General features: G+C 36.7%; 1 protein-coding gene across 1 annotated transcript in view; it reads left to right on the forward strand.

Annotated features, from left to right (window-relative positions):
• Positions 1 to 19,345, forward strand: part of LOC149770737 (prestin-like) — a 40,051-nt gene extending 20,706 nt beyond the window's left edge. Inside the window, exons 10-18 of the mRNA XM_089949179.1 lie at positions 845 to 922; positions 1,146 to 1,241; positions 2,774 to 2,880; positions 3,882 to 3,951; positions 4,465 to 4,656; positions 12,226 to 12,360; positions 14,941 to 14,995; positions 16,563 to 16,687; positions 17,213 to 19,345. Coding sequence (XP_089805305.1) covers positions 845 to 922; positions 1,146 to 1,241; positions 2,774 to 2,880; positions 3,882 to 3,951; positions 4,465 to 4,656; positions 12,226 to 12,360; positions 14,941 to 14,995; positions 16,563 to 16,687; positions 17,213 to 17,236 — 882 coding nt within the window. The 3' untranslated portion in view covers positions 17,237 to 19,345. The remainder of the gene's footprint in view (positions 1 to 844; positions 923 to 1,145; positions 1,242 to 2,773; positions 2,881 to 3,881; positions 3,952 to 4,464; positions 4,657 to 12,225; positions 12,361 to 14,940; positions 14,996 to 16,562; positions 16,688 to 17,212) is intronic.
• The last annotated feature ends 14 nt before the right edge of the window (positions 19,346 to 19,359 follow it).

Genomic DNA, 19,359 nt, shown 5'->3' on the forward strand with positions numbered 1-19,359 from the left:
GGAGACTCTTAATTTCGATGCACATAACTTGCAATCGTTTGTAGAACTCGTCTCGTTCAGCAAAACTCTTGCTTGGTTTCGTGAGATCTCACAGAACCAAGCGAGATGCCTGGCTGAACGAGACTAAAGTAGAACATTATGCGACAGCAGGTGTGGATTTATTCTGTTCGCAATGCGTGTATCCACAGGTAAATGCAATACTTTAATATCTTCCCAATCAAAGTGAAGTACTTTCTTCTCTCTTAATAATGATAACTAGCAGTTTATTATTGATCATCTTCGCTGGCTATCTACATCTTGGCGGATCAATTCGATATTTCAGCGCTTCGGATCTGTGAATTTCATTAGAATCAGTGGCAAGCCACCGCATCCAGTCAAACAAATTGTGCAAACTTGAATACTGTTCTTACATGATCGAGAAAAGAGGAGAACACAACTGGAATGGACTCATAAATAATCAATTTTCCACTGCCGGTCTGTGTTTGCACAAATACTTCCTTTCCCTCAAATACATCTTTAATGGCTTCTCTTTGGTACGTAGTCAGACTTTCAGTGCTAAACTTACAAAGAATCCTGTTGAAGTCACATGCCTCCACCATTTTCGGTGGATGTATAATGCACAGCTGTTGCACGAAATCGGTTAGTTGACTTTATATACTAAAGGAAGCAGGTAATGATAATATCCAATAGATGTCGTTAGTGCAAAGCACTGAAATATCGGATCGATCCACCAAGGTGTAGCTATGTTAACATATTGGAACCATGGCTAGCGAAGATGATTATTAATGCGAGGCAATAAGTTATTTAAGTTAAAATGTATGCTTACAGAATGTTTTTATTTCAGGTAGCTGCCTTAGTTTCGTGTTTACTGGTGCTGGTTGTTCTTCTGGCGTTGGGACCACTCTTTTATGCACTGCCGCAGGTGAGATGAAAACCGTTAACATTTTTCAATGTTGATAAATCGTCATAAGCTCAAGCCTATTCCTATAATAAATTATAGCACGCGCTATGCGTGAATCGGTGAATCGTTGTGTAATCGCACCTGTAGCGATGATAATACGTATCTCCATATATTTTTGCCCCATGCCTTAATAAGTTTCTATCCATGAAATTTCCTTCTGAATGGTCGTACTTGTATATTTCAGTGTGTGCTCTCCGCCATCATTATTGTGGCGTTGAAAGGGATGTTTATGCAAGTGTTACAGTTAAAATCTCTGTGGAGCATTTCTAAAATTGACTTTGTAAGTTTATCTTTTTTACATTATTCGATGTAAGATAAGAAAGTTTAGTTTAAAACAATGTGATTTTCATTATGTCGCTACATTTACATTCTTGTTATATGGTCATGCGTTCAGAATCATATAATATAGCTCCTATAGGTCTACAATATTAAAAATATACATCGATTGCTATGTAATGTTACAAAATGAATAATAGTATCGAAATAATCAGAAAAATGACCAGTCACGAGAAATGCGTGGGTTTTACACATAGATTACTAGTGTGTGTAAAGTGTGAACCCAGAGCATGAAGGTAGTTTTGAAGACGACCAACGGATTCCATAGGATTCCATAACTGAAAATAACCCAATTTATCTCCACATTAGAGTCTACGCCCCCTTATCCCTGGACAAGAAAATAAAACAAAAATTAAAGTGTATATATATATATATATATATATATATATATATATATATATATATATATATATAAATGTGATAACTGTTATCACCTTTGTGGCGATATCCCATCTAGAGCTAAATTGTTTTCACGTTTAGAAAATATATTTGCTATCATGTATGTTATTTTTCTATATTTAGGCCTAATTTATGTTTTTATTTCTTCTTCTACATTATGATAAAGAGACATTAAAATCACGTCAAACACTTGACATTTAGGTAAGGCACGAGGAGGTACCATGAAATAATTGTCAACAGAAAATTCCAAAACAACAAATTGGTTTCATGTATCAACAAACTTGTGCATGAATGTTGCAAACGATGATAGACTGAACTTAGATGGCGCGTTTTCTATTGCACACTCAGTGCCATCGATCTTGTTACACTCTACGAAGAACGGTAAAGTGTTTTTAGGACAAAACTCTGGATTAAATATGATACTGATGATTGTTTTATTAGCGATTTTAACTCTCAGCAAACACATAATCATATCTGAAAACGATGGAGATAGAGGTGATTGACGAGTGCTGATTGCAAACCGAAATTAAGTGACCATCAAAATTTGGAAGCAGCGTGTTATTGAACTAGACTGCAAGCTTCCGATCTAAAGCTTGAAGATGTTACCATCAGACATTTTGGCAAATCTGCGACATAGCTACCACTACCCTAATAGCGCTCAATCCGCGAAAGCAAAGTGTTAAAGAAAATAAAAATCGTTTCGTTTTTCGGACGAAAAAGAGCGATTCGTCTGACAAAATACACGTTATATTTTGGAACTAAATCTGAAAAACAAAACCAGTCCCAAATTATTGTAACATTTTGAACTTCTTTTTATACATGTAATGGTACGTCTTTTTCATTAGCAGTATTAGCACACAATGGAAAAAATATCAAAGTCTTATGTGTTTCGGTTCGATATGTGAAGTGACAATATAATACTTTATTTCACTCGTGAAATATTTCCTTATATATACTCAAAATATTTATATACTCTATTTAAATGTATGTAAATTTGCATATCATCTACATGTATGTCTCCATCCATTGTTACACGACCTGTTGGAATACTGATAAACCTTGCCTTCTTGTCAACAGACGATATGGCTGGTCACATTCATGGGAACCGTTGTCCTGGATGTTGATTTGGGCCTTGGAGTTGGTTTTATAATGGTCATCCTGTCCATCATTTACCGGAATCAAATGTAAGGGGATATAACTCTCTTTTACTTTAAACCAGTGTTCTGACCTCCCAAACTCTATACTGTTCATTTTAAACGGCATTTATAAGGAAACAAACTCACCCACCCCCACCCCCGGCCAGAATGGGCAGTTCTATTCTTATCCTAAATGTATCAGTTAGTTTAATTTATAGACATGAAAATGGTGAAAACATTTACACTATAAGTTGTGTATCGGTACTGTAGAAGGTAGTGAAGATGGGGATCGATTTAACGCAGGGGTGTCAAACGCAATCGCTCAGCGGGCCAAAACTCAAATCACACGTAAGGTTGCGGGCCGAACAGGATAAACATTCAATAAGCGGAAAATTAAACCTTTTTTAAACATTGATATAAATTAAAACAGAAAAAAAGTTTTAATAATAAAAAAATCATTTGCATACCCATTTTCGCTCTTATGCCAATTTGTCAGAGCTGGATGTTTGGCAAGGCTGCTAATTAGGGAATTTGATTTGCACTTTATATCGCAGGGCCATTAAAAATATTTTTGCCTAAAATTCTCTCTCGGGCCGGATATAATTCTACGCCGGGCCTGATGTGGCCCGCGGACCTTGAGTTTGACACATGTGATTTAACGGATCTATTGCATATATTCCAGTGTGTCACGATTTCTTCCGTTTGTGAACGCACGAAACGGATACCTAAAGTAAACGCTGCAAAGTACATCTTGATAAAATCTGTTAATACTTACATATAAACAGTGGGATATAGTCTTCAACCTTCTCGTTTAGCTCACTATTTCGTAGATGAATATACCTCTATACGGTAGCATTGTTACGTGTATTGTCATTCAGAGGTGCGGAAGACAGAATAGCTGTCTCACGGTGTTTCTTTAGGTCGTCTTAGTATGCATGTATCGAAACTTGTCAAGTATAAAATATACAAATTGTATTAATTATTGTTTTAATTGATTTGGACGACTTAAATATGTTATGGTGAGTTATTACCTTTTTTTTTTTTGTCAGCCAAGTTAGTACCATATTAGGCAATCTCCCGGGTACGGAGCTATACAGGGATGTCAGGTCGCAGAACCAGGTAAGGGGCTTTCCATGCTTTTCCATACCAAGAACTTTTGTATTCAATAACATGTATCGATTTAACCGATTCCTCAAAATTAATGAAGTGCTTTGATTGTAGGGTGTTTGTGAATGTGTGTGTGTGCGTGCGCGCGTGCGTGCGTGTGTGCGTGTGTGTGTGCAGGGGGATGAAGAAAATTTCAATGACAAAAGACTAATCCTGTTTTGTATTTTTGCTGAAATATCAGGAAAGTACGTTTCTCTTAGTTCTGTGAAAATCAGGACAAGAATCTGTATTTACCAAACTACAATATAGTATATATACATCATGTAAATAATGGCTGTTAGTTATGTATTTAAAGATCAATTTATAAATTATTCAAATTAAACACAACCAATATATTATACATGTAGGATAAAAATGTGTTCATCATTCTTAGATATAAAAAATCACCACATTTATTTACTAAGTTCTTAACAGATTGCACGATTCGATCATCCATTTTAACATCCTATCTTTGTCGTTTACTAGGCAAGAGAGATACCTGGGATGAAAATTTTCCATTTTCCACAATCACTGTACTTCGTTAACGCAGAGACTTTCCGCTCAAGCATCTATCAGGATACGAAAAGTCCGAAATCAATAAAATCTGCAAAATTAAAGGAAAAACATGCCTATGACAACACTCGGATGACCGAAATAATGGTGGATCCTCCAGAAAAGGTAATCAGCAATCAATGTATTCTCGTTTATTCAGCAACATTTGCTGCACTAAAAATCTTAAAATTAACTTCACTGTGGGATTAATAAATAAATATAGACTCAAGGTCTTGTACCGTACATACATGTATATTTAGCAGAAGCCTTATCAGAGGTGGAGGAAGAAATGAAGAGAGAGAGAGAGAGAGAGAGAGAGAGAGACGTCAACCTAATAAGGAAAACTCCAGAATATGTATATGTTAATTATAAAATTATAAGCATAAACTGTGATTGAAAAATATTATATAATATTTACAATCAAATATATTTTATACAAAGGATATTAAGTATGTACAAGAGTTCTCATGCACGAACGGAATAGTCAGTCTACAATAAGTAACTTGTGCACTTACAATGTTCCTTTCTCATCGATTAATTTGGCATGTATTCAGTGCCGGCTTAAACCCTGTGGAGGCCCTTAGGCAGTCGACATCTTGTCCCCCCCCCCCCGCTCCTACGTTATAATAGTATCTACGGATTCTTTAATGTAAAGTTTTCGTTTCTTTGATTCATTTTTTTCCTATCTTTTGGAAACAGTTTAAGAAAGCTTGATTGTAATTTTCTTTCAAGATCAAATTAGTATTATTTTGATCCGTTATCGCGGAGCCCCTAAAAGGCGTGATGCCCATATGCCGATGCCTTTTCTGCCTATTTGGTAATCCGGCACTGCATGTATTGAGCGATGATTCGACACATTGTAGGCCTACTCTCCGGATTTGACTGGCTACCCATGTACTGGGAAAGGACGGATTTTGGTGTGGGCACCATAGTGGTCCAGTGTGGTTGAAGGTAAAGTTGGTTACATAGTGACACAAAATGAAGGACGAATTTTATACCAATGTAGAGACAGTCACTAGGTTAGACGGACAAACATGCCTATTTACAGACGATCACATATAGAAAGGCTAACACTCATCCTTACAAGCGAACACACATTTTTACAAACCAACACTTATGCATAAAGACCAACACATGTTCGTACAAACGAATATCCGTACTTATAGATAAACTCCCACCCAAACGACCGGCACTTATCCTTAAAGACAATCACACATTCTTACAGACCAGCGCTAGTATTTGCAAACACTCATCATAACAAACAAACGACCATTATTTACAGTATAACTATAATTGAAAGAGGATTATGAAACGATATGATGGTAATTTATTTTCTTGTATAATTCTTTTCAGTAATTAGAAAATAGCCCTGAAGTGGGCACGTTGGTTTGCTCTGAGAAGAGTCTTTGCTTACTGACGTCGGTAGTGTCACCTCTCAGACTGAACTCCACAACATCTATAGCTGTTTGACCACATATCTTGTGATCAGGAGCTGGCCAAGACCGAGAGCCTACAGTAAGGATCGCTGGCTTCAGCGTCCCAGTCCTCTTTCTGATCTTATGCAGTTTGGCGGTAGTAGTTCTCCTTCTGCCCCTGTTCTTTTTCCCGCTCTTACTTTCAACACTTCACCTTCGGCTGTCTGTCTTTCCAGCGTTTATTGGAAGGCGGCTCTGGTTTGTTCTTTCCTCTGCCTCACCCGCTGTCTCTTGTCTTCCAGAAGTTCAGAGACGATTTCTTGGGCTATTCGGAAGTGGACATTTCCTCTCTGGACCTCCCTTTTCCTGTGTGGCACGAAGTCCTCACCTGGTGCAGGAGGGTAGCTTCCCTGTTCAGATATGTCTATTCTCTTTCTGAAGACCGGGTTATCTTGTCAGCAATGGATCGCAAAAGTAACGAAGAAGCCGCCTTATATGCTTGATGCGTGGACTGATGTGAACATTTCATTGCCTTGGTACACGAAAGTGGTGGAAACGTTTATATATAGACTGACAAATAGATAGATAATGTGTGCATTGTATGGTAGGGATTTTTTATATATAAAGAAAACACATCTACGAAACTATATTTCTTTATTTTTCGAATCAACGCTTTAATATGCTCCACGCAAGTTCTAGGACGGTTCCACACATATTACTGTACAACGCCTAAGACGTCAGAGAAAATGGAGATACAATTCACAGTATAATGTTTGAAACCCCTACCTTAGGAGAACTACTGTTACCTCGCAAATCCAGCCCTCCCTTCCGCTCCAGTAGTAACTTACAGGTTCATGGGTTTTGCCGCCAATCCTTATACCTAAGTGGAGATCACTCTGCCCAACAACGCCACTAAGGTCGGCAGACAACTTTTAGCTCCCTTTAGCTAAAAGTAGTATATTTTACTATGAAATATTGGTTTCTTTGCATAAAATGTACGATAACGTAATTGTCCAGAGGTAATCTGTAATATAAGTAGTATGGACTGGAGGGCAACCCAATGTTTACCCGGTCGATTTCTGATGCCCTTGTTGATCACAAAATCTTTGGATTTTCGAAGAATGAGTTCGTATTTGGCGCAGACGACTGGGTTGACGTTGCCGTGTATGAAACGTATATGATCAGGTACTGAAAATCCCAATGTATCCATTCACATGTAATAATAGGCCAGGATGTTAAAATTGAATTTTTCGTTAAACATGTCTGTGAAGAAGGAGACCGGGCGCCCGCACATAGCTGCAATGGGTGGTGGGGGTGGGACGTTTGCCCCTCCCCCCTCCCGATTTAACCCATAAAATGTTTTGGCCCACATCCATACAAGTTAATAGCTGTCCACTACATGTCTGCCCACCCACCCACCTACCTCGAAAATAATTATGGGGGCGCCCCTGGGAAGGAGAAAAGACTCGTGCCCCGATGCAGAAGAGCTTCGATAAGTTCTGTGTCCGTGCGTGTTAGTGGTGGTTTAGAATGTTGTAGGAAGTCTTTATTTCACTCGTTCGGGATGTTCTTTTCTTGTTTTAGAGTCCAATCTTCATCAAGAAGATACATACCATTCCCATATTGGCTACTCATTAATCTTGCTGTGTTGTACTTGACTGGGATGATCGACTTCACATCAGTATCATTGCTATATCGTCATTATCAGGATTCTGTTGGTTAGGTGTTTGGTAAAATATTTCAATACGATTTTATTCTTGTTCTGACCATCGTACCACTACTTTGTCTTCCTCTCCTCGTCCTTGATATCGAACTTGATTGGAGCCGTCATGGCCATGGACGACACTGCATGGTATTCTATCCACTGTGAGTATTGATTGCATGCTCAGCATCGTGGATGGTACAGAAAACGGCTCGAGTTCTGTCTCTGAACACGTGTAAGAATCTTGGCACATCATCTTGTTTTAATAAGCAACGAAAATGTATATGTCTCTTACGTTTTCGCGTCTCTTTGCTGTCGTGTCCGCGTTGTCTTTGTGCTTTTCTACGTATCATCTTGCTGCTTCAATATGTGCTTCTGTATGTCTATTATCACGTTTTTAATGAGTTTGGTGTTTTTAAACCGTGAATGCATTCTTACAATGTTAATGTTAATGTTGTTGCTGCTGTTGTTCTTCTTCTTGTTGATGATGATGATAATGGTGTTGATGGTGAGACACTTGCTTCCCCTCTTTCTTTCATTCAACCGAGTTGATGTAGTGAAAGTGCAGAGACCATCTTGCAGGTTCGTCGTATTCCGAATCTGTATATTCACATTCATTTTGTTTCATTCCACAACTAAAATACTACACTTTTTCCCCTTCATCAAAATACGCAAATCCAACTCTGGCAAAGTCATGGGTTTGGATTCATGAAGATATTTCGGTCATCTCACTTGCTGAATCTGGACACAGCCCCACGATATCTCAGCAGGGCCACGGTGATTTTGTATTTTGATTTTATTCATTATTCTCCCTAATCACGAGCGGTTCTATAACGACTGGTTCACCTTAGTCTTGGGTGTGGGTTGCAGCAGAAATGGACTGCTACAAAAATTATTACATGGTAACAGCATCACCGTCCTCGATACAAGTGCTGCATCACATATATCGGAAAGCACATCAGGTGTTTATTCTGAATAGGAAGGATCTTAAGACGACGATTGTTTTTATTCGTCGAAGTCTATAGGAAAGAACGATATAAGGAATCTCCCCTTCAATTCTGCTTTTTATACTCGACGCTAGCCTACTGCACGGTGTTTGAAACGAGCCTTGTAGTGAGGACCCGTGGTGTGAATCGTTCTCCATTCCTGCAGAATCCAGAGGTGTTCGTTTCGATACAACGATGCTGCCAACTGCAAGATTCTTTTCAGAACTATTCCAGTTTGATCAAGAAAAAAGCATCATAATTGCCATCTTTGTTTCGTTTTATTTTCTTAAAAGATTAATGTAGAACAAGAAGTGGCATCATATCATACCATAACCCCCTTCCCACTTATAATTTGCTGGCAAAAAGATGGGTGTTTGTCTGTCTGCCTGAAAGTACAAGTGTTGGCTAGTAAAAATGTGCGACTCAACGTGACCCCGTACTCCTCCCTATACTACATTAAACTCTCAAAGAAATATATTCTTTTAAAAGAATATGCGAACTGTTGCATGATATTTCGTTGGGTGGAAACTCGATGGACGGTAAAGAGGAGTGATGAAGTTGTGAAAATAGGACTGAGACCGAAAAAAAATCACGCCTGATTGCAAATGTATGTTGATTATACGAGTGTTACAACGAATGCATAACCGGATATGCCTTGCTTGCGAAAAGATGGTGACCTTTGGTCAAAGCAAGCAGAGAATTGATTTCATAGAATAATCTATTGAATCCATTTCAATTAACACTATCTATACCTTTTTTAATGAATAAAATTTTAACAAATGAAATATAATTCATTCGTATAATTTTTTCCCGGTGAAGACGTTTATTAGTATTTCTCTGTATGCATTAGAGACTCCCAAATTTTTAATTTTACACCCAGTTCTGACCCCAAGAGGAGTTCTGACTCAATCTTACACCCCGTATGGGTACCTTGCTCGATTTTTACCCATCCAGCTTTACCACGTTTGATAACCGAACACAGTGCTGAGAAAACTTTTAAATGGACAATTAAGTCTTAATTCTTTGCGCCTAATAATGTAAACCGATAGACTTACCACTAAAATTCCCCCACTTAAAAACGCCCCAACTTATCTGAAAGCTCATTATTTTATGCCCCTGAATGTCCTCTTTTGCTTGACTCGGGTGTCAGTGTTCAAAATATTTTCACCACACTTCATTGGAAGAGCCTAAAATCATGTGACGCCATTATCAATGTTTTCGATCTTCGAGAAAATATCGCTTTAAGTCAAATTACGATTTTCTAATAAAATGGTTTCATATTTAGCTTAAATACATAATAATAAATAAACCCAGTATTTGTAATGCATACACTGACACATTCTCGATTCGTCTTTCTTAATGCTGAAACATCGGTACGGAAAATGCATTTTTTTTCTCATTTGACTCATAAGCGACAAAAACGGTAGCAGCGTGGGTTATGAACAAGAGAAATTGTTGTGTATTGACTCCAGTAATCTAGTTGATATTATTTAGATAATCTTGTTTTAAGTTCCATCCATCATAAAGCCAGTACATCACGTGATGAAATCTACTGACCTTATCAGAGAATTACGTAAATACTATGACGACGCCGTGTCCGCCGTCCTAGGTACAGTTGTCTTGGCTTTAGAATGACGTATGGACAATGATACTATTGTGCAGTGATGTACACAGACCTGGACAGTACTAGTGTGAACTGGGTTATCAAATTGACCAACTTATCGCATATGAAAGGACTTAAGGATAGTTAGAGCCGCTGTCATGTGTCATGACCTACTGGAACATTTTCGGTCCTCACCTTTGCGGGCAAATAGCATGTGATCGGATAGGAACTAGAAATGCTATATTGACGTCATCGTGTGCGCTACACAAATACTATGTATTTCTGAGAGAGTGACAGATGTAAGGTGTTGTTAGCACAGCGGAGAGAATTTTGTTATACATCAGTGTTGCTTTCATGTAATGTGACATAATTTTTTAAAAATTGTATATATGATAATTGCCCATGTTCTAAGCACACAGCTAACCAAAGTTATTGCTCCCATGTACTCGAAAAAAATGAGACTGAATTAGTCTGAAGTACACTTTCTTTAGCAGTGGTTAAAATAGGAAACTGATTTTGCCAGACTAGGCAAGAACAGCTTCTGAAAGTGAAAATAAATTAATTAAAAGTATATAAAAAGTAAAAAGGTTATCCACTCTTGCTCTTTTCTTCTTTTTGTTGCATTTTACCATTTACCTTTGATGCCCAGGAATTGAAAATGACCACGCCTCATACAAATCAAACTCTAACATAGTAACACAATTACTAACACTATGAATTAGCCACAGCCCTGAACAAGGCAAAGTTAAAATTATTTTTTTGCAATCAAACGAATCCCAGTGTTCTAATACAACAAACGTTTAATGAAACTCGTTAAATATGATTAACATAACATAAAGTGATTACGGTGTTATTTAGGTTCACATACGATATTATAATTATTCTACATGTAATCCGTACGAGGCTTATACAAAAGGTTCTGAATATTAATGCACTGTACAACAAAGTTCTTTATTAGCGAACATTACGTAAGTGCATCCAATCAAAGTACACCCCATGCACCTCAACACACTTTATCAACCTGATTATCCAACCATTTAATGCCATTCTATATTCACTTTTTGGTATATATTTTAATACACAGGAAAACTGCATGGCGGCTTTGAAATCCTTGAAGAGTCCATGATACCGGGATTCACTAAAAAATTACTTCTAGCTAAATCGTGGCTGTATGGAGGATGTTGCAAAGTCTGGATGTTGTGCACAACACTATTCTGCAGCGTTGTGTAGCAGGATCGGTAATTTTCGTCAAGGCTCGCAATTAATTCTTATGTAACTACACAGTCATTCCGGATTCCTTTCCTAATTAATTAAGTACTAGGTCGGCGTGCAAGTGTGTCTGCTACGCAAAAGTGCATATACTACCGACTTTGTAGCATCAATTTGGTGATGTGTGCGTAGTCGTTATGGTATATGGATTGGTGCGTGCAGGCAAGGCGATAGGTTTACCCGCGTACCTGCGTTCGAATCTCCATAGAGTACGCAGTAAAAATTCTCTAATCTGTTGTTGTTGTGGAGTTTAACGCCATTTTTCAGCACAAGATAGGATATACACGGCGGCCAGTATTAATGGTGGAAAAAGAAACCGGGAAAACCCCGGAAAGAACCACCGACCCACGAGAAGCTACTGGCAAGCTTTCTCACATACCCACATAGTCCGTACCCGAGACTCGAACCCACGCAGACAGAGGTGAGATGGCAGTGATCCGTAACAGTGAGCACTTTAGACCCCTCGGCCACTTGGGGCCCCCTCTCTAACCTATATGATAGTAACATATATATAGAGAGAGAGAGAGAATTCTGACTTCTCTTTCAAAGTTTCTGTAAACGCAAGCTTTCATATACAGATAGGATGAAAACTTGTTGGATATTTTTCTGTTTATTTTACTGAAAATTTTGGACGGCTATGCTGGCCCAAGAATATTTTCATCTATAACACAACCTGGAGAAGGAATATATATATATCCTTTTTCCTGCATTCTGTTGAAGGTAAACGGCCAGGAAAACGGTGTGCAGACCCTAGTCTACGTGGAACCCTGTTCTTACACGTCATTCCGGGTCATTATAATTGATTGCTCAGCTTGGAGTTTTATAGACCCTAAGGGAATAAAGACACTCACATCGGTAAGATGTTTAAGCATTACTAAAATTTGAAACTTGACTTAATATTATTGTGTATGAATGAAATTTTTTATTTCTTCTGTGAACATATTAAAACTTATTATTAAAAAATGTGAAAATTCCAACTCCATCTAACAGTTAAAAATGGTTTTCTAGATGTTTTAAATGCATTTGATATTTACAGTTTGTTAACCAGTAATTAAAAAAAGTCATGCAAATACCTGATACGGGAAAGAATTTTACATTGCAAAGAAGAGTTTAGAGGAACCTGGTAAAATCTGCGCTGCAGTGAAAAATATCTATTCAATCGGTATGTGTGTGTGTGTGATTAGGATTTTTAACGTAACTTTAAAAAAAATTCAGTCATATCGCTACGATGTCTGCAATGTGGCAGTTTATAGTGATGTTTAGCACTGGGGCATCATGCCGCAGACATGTAGCATGATGTCCCACCCAGTCACATTATCCTGACGCCAGACCGACCAGTCCTAACACTAAAATCTTAATGCTGAGCGCCTAGCGAGGCAGCTGTTAGTGCCATTTTTGTAAGTCTTTGGTATGACTCGGCCGGGGTTCGAACCCACGACCTCCCGCTTCCGAGGTGGACGCTCTAACCACTAGGGCATCGGAGCGGTTTATTCGATCAGTATAATTTAGAGGAAAGAAAAACATTAAACACAGGGCATAGGTATTTTGATGAAAGTCTTTTCTTAAGCATGAATAGCTGGCTATAGGAAGGACATCATTGTTAGTAGAAGATGATTACAGGGCGATTGTGATTGAAATTAGTAGGGACGATACACAATTAATCATTGCAGTCATGAAAATACTTGAAGCTTTACAAAAAGAATACCATTTCCATTAGGCGTTATTCTACATAGATTCTTCAATTATCCTCACTATTATCATCTGAAATACTTATCCCCTTTTCCCATTGATGTACTCACTCCAAAATAATTGTCTGTGCACAGTCTAACTACAACTTCCAATAGGCTACCAATTTGCATTGAGGGGAACCATGGCCAAGTATGTTCTTTCAGCCTTCATTACCCCTTCTAATCGTACTGAACTAATCACATTATCTGAGATCCAATGTGCCATAGATTAAAAACAGAAGGTAAATGTCCAGGATCAGATTTTTTTATATGTAGAAATTTTACATTTTTAAATAGTCGACTTCATGTCCTTTTTAATGATTTTATGCTTATTCATAACTTTGTTCCTAATGGTTTTTTAAACAAAAAAGACAATTATCCTGAAAAGTAAAACTGGTAACCTGAAAAAATAATTATAGACCTTTAGCTCTTACAAATGTCTGAATATATTGTTATGCAAAAGTGAAATCACAATCTCTAATAATCAGTTTGGTTTTCTCAAAGCATTATCCAACAGACTTGTGCTTCTATGTCTTCAAGGAAACAGTCGACTATTATGCAAAACATGGCAGCCCTGTGTTTTCATGTTATTTACATGATGTCATGACATTTGATAGAGTCAATCATTGGACACCCTTTAAACAATTGCTTGATATACAAATACCTTAGTGAACTGGTACGGCAAACAGTTAAACTATGTGAGTTGGGAATGTGTAGTATCAAGCTCCTTCCGTGTAACAGTGGGGTGAGGCAATAAGGTGTTAATTCCCTTTGTTATTTTATACATAGATGAGTTAAATTGTAAATTGGGTAAATGTCACATGGGGTTACATCTGACACCAAATGTGTCATTTCTTACAAATTTTAGTTTTGTTCATATGTCATTGAGAAGTCCTTCTATTGCACATTTAAGGAAATTAAAGATATGTGAACAAATCGCTTTTGAGAATGACAACATCATGTATAATACATATAAAATCTGTACATCTTAATGGCCATTCTCTTACATATGTCAACAGTTACACAAAGTTTAGTCATCCTTTAAAATCCAATCGGTCAGATGATGAAGATATAAGACATATATTTGTATAGTCAAACACATAGGTTCCTTTTTAAATTTAGAAACTATTCTTTGAATATCAAAATTAGATTATTAAAATCTTATTGCTGCACAAAAATTTGCATTCCTTTGTGGACAAACTTTATTGATGAAACGAAAATGAGTTAATGGTCTTTGTCTTCTGTTAAACCTTCCAAGAGGGAACAGTGCCTCGGACATGTTTGTAAACTAAAATGTATTCAGCTTTGAAGAAGTAATGAGAAAGTACTTGTTTTCATTGATGACAAGAATATTTAATAGTAAGTACTGTATCTTGTAATCTCTGTGGAACTATGTCAGTCACAAATATGATTGTATTAATTATAGATGGAAAAAATTACTCTTTAAATGTCTCACATAAGTTCATTTTAATACTGGACACAGTCCATCATTGTAAATGTGTCTGTATAGTTGTACAAGAGACACAGAACAAAAATCACTCTGGATTTACAATGCTTTTCAAAACAGTAACATAATTTTGATTTTCCCTCTTATCGGAAGGCATAGCCGACATTTATTAAATACACAAAACATTTTTAATTGGCCATAATAAATAATATCGACCCAAGTCATTGTACTCGCACTTTACACTAGCTCATTTTGTTTCAGATCATACAAGAATACCAGGATGCTGAAGTTGAGATATGGCTCGCCTCATGCTCAAGTAAGCTTGCTTGCTTACTTAAGTTCCTTTATGATGATGATGATGACGATAAGATATATTTAACCTCTTGTTCAAGTAAACTTTCAAACTTGAGATCCTTGATGATGAGGATGATGATGCCTTGCATCTGGCTTAAGTTTGTGTGTATTTGGGATTTTTAACGTAACTTTAAAAAAATTCAGTCTTATCGCTATGAGGTCTGCAGTGTGACAATTTAAAGTGATGTCTAGCACTTGGGCATCATGCTGCAGACATGTAGCATGATGTCCCACCCAGTCCCATTATCCTGACACCAGGCTAACCAGTCCTAACACTAACCTCTTAATGCTGAGCACGAAGCGAGGCAGCTGCAAGTACCATTTTTATAAGTATTTGGTATGACTCAGCCGGGGTTCGAACTGGCAGCCTCCTACATCCAAAGCGTATGCTCCAACCACTAGGCCACTGGAGCGATTTCTTGCTGAAGTATACTCATGATTCTCGAAGATATGATATTGAGCTATGGCTTTTATCTTGCTCAAGTGAACTTAGGATCCTTGATAATTATAATGAGGATGCTGTTGGGATATGGCTTTTATCTTGTTCAAGTAAACCTACTCAAGATTTTCTATGATGAGTATTACTTTAAGCATAGGTTTGTCTCTTGCTCAAGTAAACCTACTCAAGATTTTCTATGATGATTATTACTTTAAGCATAGGTTTGTCTCTTGCTCAAGTAAACCTACTCAAGATTTTCTATGATGATTATTACTTTAAGCATAGGTTTGTCTCTTGCTCAAGTAAACCTACTCAAGATTTTCTATGATGAGTATTACTTTAAGCATAGGTTTGTCTCTTGCTCAAGTAAACCTACTCAAGATTTTCTATGATGAGTATTACTTTAAGCATAGGTTTGTCTCTTGCTCAAGTAAACCTACTCAAGATTTTCTATGATGAGTATTACTTTAAGCATAGGTTTGTCTCTTGCTCAAGTAAACCTACTCAAGATACTTATGATGATGATAATGGTGATGATGATGATGATGATAATGTTGAACTGTGGCATGCTTCATGGTCATGTAAACTTCAGATTCTTGATGATGATGATGATGATGATGATAATGATGATGATGAGCTATTGCTTGCCTCTTGCTCAAGTAAAGCTATTCGAAATGTTTGACGATGATAATGGTGTCGATGATTATACTGATATTGAGATCTGGCCTGAATCTTGGTAAAGTAAACTTAAAATTCTGATAAGTTAATGATGACTGGCCTTAATTAGTACCAGCATAAAATCAAATATTGGCGTCATTAGCTACTGTGTGAGCAGAGTATGTTGAGCCGAATCTTGGAAGCTAAAGCAAATAAGCAGATTTCAACATCTAGTCAGCATGCAGAGTATAATTATGAATACATACAAGGATTCTTTTTGCAATATTTCTAATAGATGTGTCCTCTTCACTGTAAATCATAATAGTGTACATAACATCAGGAAGGTAATATTTCTAAAATTGACATAGAAGTACTTTAAACATTGTGCCCCTTTGTCATTGAAATATGATGCAATATGTTATGCTAATTGCAGGTAATGTGCAGGAAATGTTTGAAAAAATGAACTTTTATAAGACGTTGGGAAGAGATAAAATTTTCGCTACCATTCATGATGCAGTCATTCATTGGAAGTGCAGAAATGCCAGACGGGAATCAAAGGTGATTACAAAGTCCTCCAACTTACCCACCCTCTTTGTATGGGTAAATGCTGTACAAAAATTAACTGCTAATCCAAACAGAAATGCCTGTCTGTCTCTATCAATCTAGGATTTCAAGATTTCTCATATCAAATACAAAATTGATTATGACCATGATTCAAATTTCTTAAAAATATTCAATAACCATATTAAAATACTTTTTGAGTTTCTGATAAATTACAAACTTGTAAACATCTGAAATTAAATCACTTTGAAATGCTTGCAGAAAAAATCATATCATCACAAAAAAGCCATTATTGTTTTTAATCCCTGCTCACATATTTTTTTTTTTTTTTGTATTTAAGTTCATGTGAATTAAATTGTTGATGGTTGGCTCAATCACCTTTGTATGTAGATAAACCTGGCAAGAACAATCTGTTCTAGTCTACTATAACCTACATTGCATATTTTAGTGACTTTAAGGAGACTGGACATCTGTGCTTTCAGTCTCTTTTTCACTAATTCTACTGCTTACTTTGTTTTGCAGGTCGAGTCAGTCACAAAGTTGTAGGACATAGTGGAAATTACATAACTGTCTTCAGGTGAAGGCAGGAACATCTGGTTCCAACAACCTGTGAAGCCACCAAAATCATTGCAAGTTGAAAATCGATAACTTTCCAGCTACTACTTGGTAACCATAGTGATACAAGATGTGTGTTGTGTATTAAGAACTATTTATTATTCCTTTTGCTTTCTTTGAAAGCTTTGTTGTCTTGTGTGAGCAATTATTTGTTGGTGCCAAAAATTACCTTTTCCAAAGTAAATATACATTCTTTGTTATGTACAATGTTGGATACAAGATACTCAAGTATTAAAATACATTGTAATGTGCCAAAATAAATGTAAACAAAGTATTTATCAAATCTCTGTTAAGTTTTCAGAGGCTAGAAAAGACTACTGGATAGACATAAAACTGTGATTTTGAACATGCAAAGTGACACCGAACGTGTTTTAAGCAAAATGACTAGGATGCATTGATGATGTCTAATATATAAATGAAGTCAAAACTACTCAACTAACTTAATCGATGCAGTTGTCAAGCTTTTTTTCAAAGCAAACCAGCTGCAATACAAGCTGTTCAGGGTATACCTTAAAATTAATAGTACCATACTGTTATGCATAATTTTGGAGTTGACCTTGTCCAAAATCAAGTTTTCTGTGTTCCTGACTTGAGACACTGATGATGTTTTTATTTTGGCAAACAATTATACATAGCTAATATTTTCTCTATGAATGTGGGTTAAATATTAGGATCATTAGCAATAGAATTAAACATTTATTTAGGTCTGGGTCATGGTTATTGGAATTCCCCTATAAAAATACCTTGCCTACCTGATGTTTACCACATTCTATACTATAATTCCAGTAACAGATTGTTCTAGAATGGAAACTTCCATTAAATCATAGTATTTCCAGAAAATAATAATTGTGACCTTGGTCAATTAGAGGGCTTTACAATTTTGTTTATCTAAAAATTATTCATTCTTGCTTTAAAATCTTTAGGTAGAATTCGTCTTATTATTGTGTTTGGTATTAAATTCGGGCAAGAATTCATTTATTTAAATTATTTATTCGCTAGAAATACAAAGTGGTCATCAGTAATATTCTTCGGCAGAGACATCAACTGGGAATTATAGTAAATTCAAACAAGGACATCTTGGATTATATTGCTATGATTTATCAAAAGACTTTTCACATCACTACATCAGTCCTCTACAGGCACATCAACACCTTCAGTGCTGGATTTTATTTCAAACACCACTGTAATTTAATTAGAACTTTATTAATTAGGACTGGTAATAGAACTTTCTGGACTATTTGGGATTTAATTCTCAATATTGTATATTCTTTTTAAATTTTCACTACGTATTCTGGGGAAATAAATTATTTGTTGAATTTTACAAAATTTGTTGGTTTTCGCTCTTGTCTATTATTTTGTTCAATACCACAGAGTCCTAATAATATATACTTGCTGATTAGTCCAACTGCAAAATGCAGTCAGATCTGTATTTGCATAATGCACCAGCAGATCAAGGTCTGTGCAGATTGTTAGGAGTCATCAGTTGATCAAACAACACAGACCCTCATCTTCCACTGCATTATGAGATGGCAGATCAGAGTCCGTGTTGTTTGCAGTTGGACAACTTGTGAGTATATATGGTACTAATAAAAACACACATGTGCATGTGAATTTTACATCAGAATAAGCAGATAAGAAGGTTAGGGTCTGCAATTTCAAAACCCACAATCCAAGCATTGCCAAAGAACATGTCACCTTGACCCCACAATCCAAGCAATGCCAAAGTACATGCACATGTCACCTTGACCCCACAATCCAAGCAATGCCAAAGTACATGCACATGTCACCTTGACCCCACAATCAAAGCATTGCCATAGAACATGTCACCTTGATTCCACCAATTAAAAGGTTGAAATCATGTCATGGAATGAATTGTCAGCTTCACAATGGTTCATCCTGATAATGAAGAAAATCCAGAAAGTGGTTTAGGATATATATGTAAATGAAAAACTTTAAAACATTAACTGTCGGTGATGATGTGCTACCAGAAAAATGACTTATGTCCCACTTCTCACTAACATAGGCTTGATAAAAAAAAAAGTTTTCTGTATGAG

Source organism: Sinohyriopsis cumingii, unplaced genomic scaffold, assembly GCF_028554795.1.
Source record: "Sinohyriopsis cumingii isolate HCF-2022 unplaced genomic scaffold, ASM2855479v2 utg002433l, whole genome shotgun sequence".
Lineage (NCBI taxonomy): Eukaryota > Metazoa > Mollusca > Bivalvia > Unionida > Unionidae > Sinohyriopsis > Sinohyriopsis cumingii.